Source organism: Dendrobates tinctorius, unplaced genomic scaffold (assembly GCF_039654945.1).
Source record: "Dendrobates tinctorius isolate UK_male_01 unplaced genomic scaffold, ASM3965494v1 ptg000430l, whole genome shotgun sequence".
Taxonomy (NCBI): domain Eukaryota; kingdom Metazoa; phylum Chordata; class Amphibia; order Anura; family Dendrobatidae; genus Dendrobates; species Dendrobates tinctorius.
In genome coordinates this window covers 2494045-2505424 of record NW_027362093.1, presented here as the reverse complement: position 1 = coordinate 2505424, position 11380 = coordinate 2494045, and the positions used below count along the sequence as shown (strand labels likewise).

Genomic DNA, 11380 nt, shown 5'->3' with positions numbered 1-11380 from the left:
GGGAGAGAAGATTCCAGTGCGGGGAAGACGGGAAACCTTCATATAGACGGCCGGTGGGGATGGAGGCAGTGACCGACTCTGGCCACATCTGTCTCTAGAGCCGCAGTAGAAGATGAAGATGTCGTCCTCATCATGAAGGAGTTATTTCTCATGTCGCGTGTAATGAATATCTCCTGCAGTATTGCTAATGCCGATTCCAGTGTCGGTAATGAGACGAGAATTAGCGTTATGGAAGATGAGTCTATGAGGAACGTGTTCAGCTGCCGACTCCGAGGAGGAAACTGCTTGTTGTCTGTGGCCTAAATATATAGGTTTTATTAGTAGATGTCAGGGAAGAAAACTAAACCCTGTAAGATAATAAATCTCCTCGTATGTTTCCCTTATTATCTCCAGTAATTGTATTATTACACAGGATTCTTATGATGTTACATCGGATCATCTTCTTCTCATTCAGGTGTCTACAATATCGGATCCTCTCAGTGAAGATCTTCTACAGAAGAGAATTTTCCTGATTTACCCATCAAGGATGGATATGGACAGAGACAAGATGGCGGAGAGGATGTTACACCTCACCCTAGAGATCCTCTTCCGTCTCACTGGAGAGGTGAGAGATTCTGATGACGTCACATTACATCATTCTTATCTATGGGAATAACAGATGGACAGAACTGGAGAGGTGAGGACTCTGGAAATGTCTGTAGTGAGATTTATTAATGTGTCTCTCCATAACCAGGATTACACAGTGGTGAAGAAGACCTCTAGTGATCGCTGTCAGGACCCTGTGTCTGAGGGATGGGGAAGACCCCTGAGCCCAATCACGGGGCCTCCACCTCACCCCCTGATCCATGAGGACATCAATGACCAGAAGATCCTAGAACTCATCTACAAGATGATTGAGCTGCTGACTGGAGAGGTGACACTGCTGGGAATGCTGGGACATTATACAGTAACACTATGAAGGGATCGGGGGATGACGGTATCATTGTATGTGTCAGGTTCCTATAAGGTGTCAGGATGTCGCTGTCTATTTCTCCATGGAGGAGTGGGAGTATTTAGAAGGACACAGAGATCTGTACAAGGACGTCATAATGGAGGTTCCCCAGCCCCTCACATCACCAGGTAATAGACAGGACTAAATACACACGGCCTATAATTATCTGTATGTAGAGAATGAATTCAGTCCCTGTATGTGTTTCCTCCAGATCTATCCAGTAAGAGGACAACACCAGAGAGATGTCCCCGTCCTCTTCTTCCACAGGACTGTAAACAAGAAGATCCCAGTGCTCCTCAGGATCATCAGGTAGATGGAGAGAAGGTGTCAGGAGATCTCCCCTATGATGTGTAGACGGCTGTGAAGGTCTTGTGCTCAGTCTTGTTTTATCCACCAGTATTATATGTTTTATACTTGTGTAATGAGAGCGGTGGAGATGGCAGGATTAGAGCTGATCATCGATGGGACTTCCCCATCTGTCAGTGACTTTCACAATATTTGTTTTCAGGGTGAAGATCTGACCCATATTAACACTACAGAGACATATGTGAGGGGTGATGAGTGTTGTAAAGAGGAGATTCCCACCTATGACTACCCGGGTGAGTAGTAACCACTGAATGCAGAGAAGTCACAGATTCCTCTCAGTCACCGGCTGTGGCTGCTTTATCGGTGGTGTAGTCCGGCCGTATTACCATGATCACCATTTTGCCTCTAGACCGCAACATTCTCCTCCACCCAAAAGTGTTCAAATGACTTTGGGCATTGAAAGCTCTTTTCTATAGAACTTACAACCTGGAAGATCCACCTACCCCCTGGGATTAGAAGATACTGACCATTACCTGCCCAGATCTGTAACTATAAAGCCAAATGACAGCGTACATAGAATGTGCTGACAGGTTAGAAAATCACTTGAAGAAAAATCTTATGCTGGGCCTGTAAGAGAAAGCGGAGGGTAATGATGCTGTTGGCTTCCTAGATCCCTGAGATCTTATTGGATGAATCTTCTCTCCCTTCTGTGCTGCTGAATGTCTCATGGTCCCAACAAGACCAGGTCCAGTCTTTCTGACCAAACTTCCCTTTTATGAGCGACAACAGTAAATGTGCAGTGAGGCCGAGTGTGAATTTCTCTACAATAACAGCAGTTTCCCTTTATCCTGACTTTTCAATTTGTGTTAAAACTACCATATTTTTCGCACTATAAGACACACTGTTTTCCTTCAAAAATGTGGAGGAAAATGGAGGATGCGTCTTATAGTCCGGATGTACCGGCTCTGGCTGTGGTGGGGAGGTGGGGGAACGGCATCGGCGGAGCAGCAGGTCACAGGAGGCTGGAGCCGGTGGCTGCGGCTAACTTCTGTTCCTGCTGCTAAAGAGAAATGAATATTCACTGCATTACACGCCCATGGGCTTGGAGGGCAATGAATATTCATTTCTCTTTAATAATAGTATCTTGATATGATTAGCCTCCAACCCCGGTCCTGCTATACATGGCCCCATCCATATAATTGGCCCACACCCCCATCCACATCCTGGTATGCATGGTCCCATCAGAAAACATTAAAAAAACAAACCATTACACTTACCTACCCCGCGCTCCCTCGCAGCATCCTGCTCCGGTGCCAGCAACTGCTATATGCTTGTAAGCAGCACATGGCAGGGACGTCACGCACTGCTCACAAGCAGAGCACAGCTGCCAGGACTGTGCACGCAAAGGGCAGTGAGTATTCATTGCTCTTCAGTATTGTGCAGTGTCAGCCACCAGCTTCCTGCTGCTACCGGCGGTCACGTGTGCCGCTACTTAAGAGAAATAAATATTCATGAATACTCACTGTTCTCAGCGCTGCTTACAAGCATATAGCAGTTGCTGGCACCGGAGCAGGATGCTGCGAGGGAGCACCGGGTAGGTAAGTGTAATGGTTTGTTTTTTTTAATGGATGGGGTCCTGCATACCAGGATAAGGATGGGGACCCAGTATACCAGGACAGGGATGAGGTGGCATGCATGCCAGGATAGGGATGAGAGATCCATGCATACTAGGGTAGGGATGAGGGATCCATGCATACCAGGATAGGGATGAGGGATCTATGTATATCAAGATATAGATGAGGGATCCATGTATACTTGGATAGGGATGAGGGATCCATGCATACCAGGGTAGGGATGAGGGATCCATGTATACCAGGATAGGGATGAGGGATCCATGCATACCAGCATAGGGATGAGGGATCCATGCATACCATAATAGGGATGAGGGATCCATGCATACCAGAATAGGGATGAGGTATCTATGCATACCAGGGTAGGGATGAGGGATCCATGCATACCAGGGTAGGGATGAGGGATCCATGTATACTAGGATAGGGATGAGGGATCCATGCATACCAGGATAGGGATGAGGGATCTACGCATACCAGGGTAGGGATGAGGGATCCATGCATACCAGGGTAGGGATGAGGGATCTATGCATGCCAGGGTAGGGATGAGGGATCAATGTATACTAGGATAGGGATGAGGGATCCATTCATACCAGGATAGGGATGAGGGATCCATGCATACCAGGGTAGGGATGAGGGATCCATGTATACCAGGGTAGGGATGAGGGATCCATGCATACCAGGGTAGGGATGAGGGATCCATGCATACCAGGGTAGGGATGAGGGATCCATGTATACCAGTGTAGGGATGAGGGATCCATGTATACCAGTGTAGGGATGAGGGATCCATGCATACCAGGGTAGGGATGAGGGATCCATGCATACCAGGATAGGGATGAGGGATCCATGCATACCAGGGTAGGGATGAGGGATCCATGCATGTCAGGGTAGGGATGAGGGATCCATGCATACCAGGGTAGGGATGAGGGATCCATGCATGCCAGGGTAGGGATGAAGGATCCATGTATACCAGGGTAGGGATGAGGGATCCATGTATACCAGGGTAGGGATGAGGGATCCATGTATACCAGGGTAGGGATGAGGGATCCATGTATACCAGGGTAGGGATGAGGGATCCATGTATACCAGGGTAGGGATGAGGGATCCATGCATACCAGTGTAGGGATGAGGGGGCCATATATACCAGGATAGGGATGAGGGGGGCATATATACCAGGATAGGGATGAGGGGGCCATATATACCAGGATAGGGGATATTAAGTACAGAATTTACCACATTTTTTTGCTTCAATTTTTTTTCCTAATTTCTTCCTCTAAAACCTAGGTGCGTCTTATGGTCCAAAAAATACGGTAATTTCAAGGAGGATTGTGATAAACTACAGGAAAAACATAATGATAATATTAAAGTAATTGTTATTAAATTATAAAAACTGAATTAACATGCAGCTGAATCAAACTGGAGCACGTATGGAAAATATATGAAAAATGTATTACAGTAAATAAAGCCACAATATTCACAATAGAATAGAAAAATCCTAATACACACTGTCAGTATAAAAGCAGATTATATCAACTGCCTATATATATATATATTCACAAAAACGGAAAGTGCTGCATTGTACAAGTGTGAAGAGTGTTATAACCAAAGTGCTCTAGTGCCAAAGGTGCTATACAGAAACCAGCGCCACAATCGCTGTGTGATAAAGTGCTAATAGTGCAGACACACCATGGGGCATATAACTACAATGTGCCTGTAATAAGGATCCGGTGCAAAGTGCTGCAGCAAAAGTACCCGAGGATAAAGTGCATGTGCTTGTATCACCGAGATACACAGTGTGCTGCCAGGGTCCCATGGACCTGATCCTTATTACAGGCACATTGTAGTTATATGCCCCATGATGTGTCTGCACTATTAGCACTTTATCACACAGCGATTGTGGCACTGGTTTCTGTATAGCACCTTTGGCACTAGAGCACTTTGGTTATAACACTCTTCACATTTGCACAATGCAGCACTTTCCGTTTTTGTGATTTCATATATATTTTTGATATTTGATTCCCTCCATATTAACAATGATAGGGGCAGTTTATATAATGTGCTTTATACTGACAGTGTGTATTAGGATTTTTCTATTCTATTGTGAATATTGTGGCTTTATTTACTGTAATACATTTTTCATATATTTTCCAAACGTGCTCCAGTTTGATCCAGCTGCATATTAATTCAGATTTTATTTATTATTATTCAATAACAATTATTTTACTATTATTAGCATTGTTGCTCTGTCTTTTTAGCACTTTTTTTTTAGGATTTCATTTCTGATTGTGCTGGACAATTTATTTTTATACAATTGATTTCACCTTTGCTAAAGTACAAACATTCCACCTGTGCCCTGATAGATCTCTAAGCTGTGCGTGGCTGAGGGCTGTAATATACATTTATTCCCGCCTGCAGGAGATGTGTTGGCTCCAGCCCTGGTGTCATGGAGTCACTCCACATCATACATTACATTGTTTTCCATCCTAAGGAATTCAGATTACTGCACAATCTCTCCTGTGGGCGGGGCTGTGGGTGGGGCTGTGGGCGGGGCTTTCTGTGGTGCTCCGATTACATATTCATCTGTATTGGCTTATGACAGGTCGCTGACCCCTCACTGACCTGACCCCATTATTACATAATGCATATAATAGCATTGATATTATTGGTGATAATGCCTATAATATTGTGGCTATTGTGAGGCTTAGAGAAAAAAAATTTACAAATGACACTGGCAGCGCCTGTCCAGTAGCATCTATCTCTTACTTATAGATAGTACTATGCAGGCGCCGCCATCGCTGGTGACATTTTTCTGGATGTAATTTTTTTATGTAAAATAGGGGGCAGGTCACTGATGGATCAGTGTCAAAAGCCAATACAGATTAATATGTACGCAGAACACCACATAAGGCCCCGCCCACAGCCCAACCCACAGCCCCGCCCCAGAGCACGAGAATCTCATTAACTGAAAACTACAAATGCAGATTAAGCAATAACCAGCCCGCAGCTGCCCAGAAAACCCAGAAATTCTGACGCTTTGCCCGGCTCTTCACACTTGCCCTGTGTTTTGTTTCATTTCTAATAAAAGACTTTATTCTGGCTGTGTCTTTATTTACCATATAACTATAGGATTAGTAATAGAAAGTCTTATAGACACCTTTCCATTACTAATCCATGGGCTTGATGTCACCTGACAATACAAGGGTGACATCAACACCACAAATATGAACCCCATTTGCCATCACTACAGGGCAAGTAGGAAGAACCGGGCAAAGCCCCCAGTTGTCAGCTTCAGCAAGGCTGGTTGTCAACAATGGGGGGGACCCCACATGGTTTTTTAAAATTATTTATTTAAATAATTAAAAAAAACAGTGTGAGGACCCCTCTATTCTTGATAACCAGCCTTGCTGAAGCTGACAGCTGAGGGTTGCAGTCCCCAGTTGTGATCTGGACCCATGGAAGCGTGTTTAATGCGAAACGGCAGTAGTCCTGTTTCTTGCCTGCATGCCTGCACTTATCCTGCCCTCACAAACCTTGTCCATGTATGCTTTTCGGAAATAAAGGAGGTTTTTTATGATACGGTAAATGGAGTGTGCTGCTTTTTTCCTTATTTTTTGGTTTATAGAAACCTTGTTGCTTTTCAGCAGCCTTTGAGCCACTAATAGTGTGGGAACCTCTGTTTTTCCATTGACAGATGATGGACCTGAGTGGGGACTTGTTTTTTCTGAGATGAGAATTGGTATTATTTCCGCCTACATAACATCGATTGGTTTTTTTTCTATTCGATATTTTGGAGGCAGAATGAACCAACAGTTGAACACCGCACACTACTGGTTCATCCAACAAGGTTTTCTATTAGACTGTGAACTCTCATTGTCTTGGATAAATAGTTAAAAGTTTTTTTACATAGCTTGCCATTTTTATGGATAGTTTAAGTAGAAATGTTCAAAAATATAAAACTCAAGGATATTTTATTTAAAAGTAATAGTTTATTATCTTAGCAGATGACTGTACCAGGAGATCAGAGGGACAGCTGACATCTTCAATTTTTAAATCAGATGATCTTGAGATCCTACAAGATACAACTGAAGTGATTGCTGTTACTCCAGATATATCATCATCCATTCACAGCCAAGATCTGTCATCTGATCCTATGAAACACGTCCCATCTTCTGATTCATTACCGACTATAAAAGAAAATCAATGTTACAAAAGAGGCATTAAAAAACAATCTGCTTCTAAAGCAAATAAGTCATTTTCATGTTCAGAATGTGGGAAATATTTTACACGGAAATCACATTTTGTTAACCACCAGAGAACTCACACAGGGGAGAAACCTTTTTCATGTTCGGAATGTGGGAAATATTTTGCACATAAATCAAATTTTGTTACCCATCAGAGAACTCACACAGGGGAGAAGCCATTTTTCTGTTCAGAATGTGGGAAATATTTTGCACAGAAATCAAATTTTGTTACCCACCAGAGAACTCACACAGGGAAGAAGCCTTTTCCATGTTCAGAATGTGAGAAATATTTTAGCAATAAATCAGATTGTGTTAGGCACCAGAGAACTCACACAGGGGAGAAGCCTTTTTCATGTTCAGAATGTGGGAAATGTTTTGCACATAAATCAAAATTAGTTACCCACCAAAGAACTCACACAGGGGAGAAGCCTTTTTCCTGTTCAGAATGTGGGAAATCGTTTGCACAAAAATCACAATTGATTACCCACAAGAGAACTCACACAGGGGAGAAGCCTTTTTCATGTTCAGAATGTGGGAAATGTTTTAACAATGATTTACATTGTGTTAAGCACCAGAGAATCCACACAGGGGAGAATATTTTTTCATGTTCAGAATGTGGGAAATGTTTTGCACATAAATCACATTTTGTTATGCACCAAAGAACTCACACAGGGGAGAAGCCTTTTGCATGTTCAGAATGTGGGAAATGTTTTAACAATAAATCAAATTGTGTTCAGCACCAGAGAACTCACACAGGAGAGAAGCCTTTTTCATGTTCAGAATGTAGGAAATGTTTTAACAAGAAATCAAATTGTGTTAAGCACCAGAGAACTCACACAGGGGAGAAGCCTTTTTCATGTTCAGAATGTGGGAAATATTTTAACCAGAAAGCGCTTCTTGATCGCCATCAGAGCAGTCACATAGAGGAGAAGCCATTTTCTTAATGTGGGAAATATATTTACTTGGAAATGAACTGTTAATAAACATCAGAGATGTCACATAGGGGAGAAGCCTTTTTTATGTTCATAATGTTGGAATAGTTTTTACCACAACTGAATCTTCATAAATGGGTTGTCTCTTGTCATTCCTCATGTTTGCTGACAAAAGGATAAAACTAAACTTTATTAATTCCAAATGTAAAGCTATACCCATAATTCACCCCCTGAAGGTTAGTCAGTAGGTGACTAATAGAAAAAACATATACCACACATCTCAGTATATAGGGTGAGGTGAAGTTTACACACTCACTCTCCAAGCCTCTCATTTCTATGGGTTTCATCATTCTCACTAAAGACGACTCATCAAGAGAATATTTAATATTGACCTATATTCAAGAGACTAAACGAAAAAAAAAAGCTAAAATCATGTATCATGTTATTCGAAACTGTCAGAAAGCTAGCCCCATATTGGCAGATGCCAGACCTCAAACTATATACTTCTGAAGTGTATAAGCCACTCCAGTGTCAGGAATAGATAGTATGAATTTGAATTTACCAAGTGGCTGCAATGAAACAAAGAGTGAAAAATTTAAAGGGGTCTGAATACTTTCCATACCCACTGTATCAGTAAAAATAACTCCTCTTTATTAGGTAAAGTATAAAAGAATTGCTCCATTTTCCGATACCCGTCGTGTCTCCATTTTTCATGATCTCGGGTTGGGTGAAGGCTTATTTTTTGTGTGCCGAGCTGACGTTATTAATGGAAACCATTTTGGTGCAGATACGATCTTTTGGTCGTCCTTTATTGCATTTTAATGCAATGTTGTGGCGACCAAAAAAAAGTAATTCTGGCGTTTTGACATTTTTTCTCGTTACACCATTTAGCGATCGGGTTAATTCTTTTTTATATTGATAGATCGGGCGATTCTGAACGCGGCTATAACAAATATGTGTATGTTTGATTTTTGTTATTGTTTTATTTTGAAAGGGGCGAAAGGGGGTGACTTGAACTTTTATCTTTTTTTTATATTTTTAGAAACATTTTTTTTTTTACTTTTGGCATTGTGAAGACATACAGCATTGTATCTTAACCATACGACTATTTTTTAGCAAATGAAGAATAATAGAATGTTATCTGTATGTTGGCTTTAAATTTAAGTGTTGATTTCTAGTTGGTCAAAAAAACAGACTTTTGTTTGTGTAAGCCGGTAATAGTGACTTTTATTGTGCGCTTATCCTTGCTCATGTAACTGGACACTTTGGGTGCACACCAAGTAAAGAAAGTGTGGACCCGTAGAAGCGCAAAATGGCCGTCGTCACTCGCATACTCCATCTCCCTGAGGACACGCTGTGAACTGCTTGATCAATAAAGAACAGACTTTTTACACTGGTGAGTGCCACCTCATCTTTTCTTCGTGTTCTATGTGTTATCTGCCTGTTCTGTGGTACAATAAAGCATGGCCACACTGTGTTACCCTCACCCTGTGCTGTCTGAGTAGCGTTTTGCCCAAGTTAAAAGGAGAGCGGGAGATCGGCGGGATGATCCCTGGTCCATGTGGTTTTGGCTAGTGAGTGGAGTTCATAGCATTCCGGCAGTGACAAGCATAGAGGTCTGCTGGAGACCTCTGGTTCTCATGCCAACCCATCGGTGACCCATGATCCTGTGACGGGGTCACCGATGGGTGGGATTTCCGTTGCACTTGCTGGAAGTGCACATTAAATGCCGCTGTCAGAGGCTGATAGGGGCAAATGGCAGATGTTCAAAACAGCTGATGTGCCGGAAAAGATGTGAGCTCACCGCCGGAGCCCACATCAAAGGGAGGAAGTACATTTACACCCGGTGTCGGAAAGGGGTTAAAGGGGATTGTTTTTACAGAGACAGAAGTGGTAATCAATCATGTATACATACAGATAATTACAGAAATACACAGCTTCTAATGGTAAATAGTATAGAGTTACCACAAGAAAATATAATTTGTGTAAACCAGGTGTAGATATAAAAATTCAGGCAAATGTCAAATGTAGCGCCATCTAGTGGCCATGTGCAAAAGTGCCATCATAGAGTAACATGTATCCTAAGAGAGCGTCACTATCAAGGTGGAGATGAGATAAGTGCACCGTATTTATTGAGTGTAAGATAAATCCATACATAGATATATGTAACCGGATTGTAGATCTATCACTGGATATCAGTGTATAAGGGGAATAGATCCTGTGCACTTATAGATGAAAACAAAAAGGGTGATGAACTTAATAAATTCAATACTTAATAGAGCACTATAATGAAATATAATAAAATAAAATCCAAGTTAGAACACCCCTCTGAAACTATGGATGGCAGACCATCCGGAGAGAGTGACTATACACACTGAATATGGGGGAAGAAAAACCGGCAAGGTGGCAGGTGAAAATAAATAAAATATATGCAACAAAGTGTGGTTATAATTAAAATACCCTTTATTAAAATATGGGTATACACATAAAACAATTAAAAGAAAGACATACCAGGCATGTACACGGTGTCATAATATAATATGTTATAGCATGAAGCTTGATATATAACCATGTAAAAATATAGAAACAGGCTCAATAATAAACAGGTAATAGTTGTATATTTCTATATAGACCCCAAAGATAAAAAGGTGATAAAAAAATGCAAAGAAAAAATATATAGTGAGGTATAAAATATATATGAATGTTGTGTATATAATAATATACAAATGAAGTGACACAACAATAGTCAATATAAAATAAAAATTGTGAAGACGCACATAATCTAACCAAAAGTGCGCAGAAGAAACCACACTGAATGTGTGGAAACCACAAAATGAAAATCAGGGGATGAACAACTATGTGCGTCTTCACATACAGAAGGCGCACTTATAGATGAATAGCTTATATAATGAGAGGACACAGAGCAAAGGGTATAAATAGTGAGAGAATACAGAGCTGACAGCGCATTACATCCCTGGAGTACAGATAGGAGATATAAAGTGCAGCCAGTGCTATATGGGATATCCCAGGAATACAGCACAGCCCATATAGTGTAAAGGAGGAACCATCCTAACAAGAGATGGAGATTACAGATCCTACAGACGACATGCCGGGAGTGTACAGAGAAAGATGGCAGATTCACCACTATTCCCTCTTACGGGCGTTTCGCCCCGTCAGCTTCCTCAGAGGGTACGGATAAGTGTTTCCAACACACCAAGGTCCTGCACTAATCCAGGCAAGGGGGGTAACTCTGGGGTAAAGTGGGGGTGTTTCTAAAGGAAT

The 11380-nt window shown here is 41.8% G+C and overlaps 1 protein-coding gene across 1 annotated transcript; it reads left to right on the top strand.

The window, feature by feature from the left end:
* Window positions 1–454: 454 nt before the first annotated feature.
* Window positions 455–9575, top strand: LOC141076816 (uncharacterized; the record flags this gene model as incomplete). The annotated part of the gene is made up of 5 exons (XM_073564123.1): window positions 455–604; window positions 734–913; window positions 1181–1300; window positions 1500–1590; window positions 6927–9575. Coding segments are annotated over 5 exons (1725 nt in total), but the record flags the coding sequence as incomplete, so codon positions are not given.
* Between the last annotated feature and the right edge of the window lie 1805 nt (window positions 9576–11380).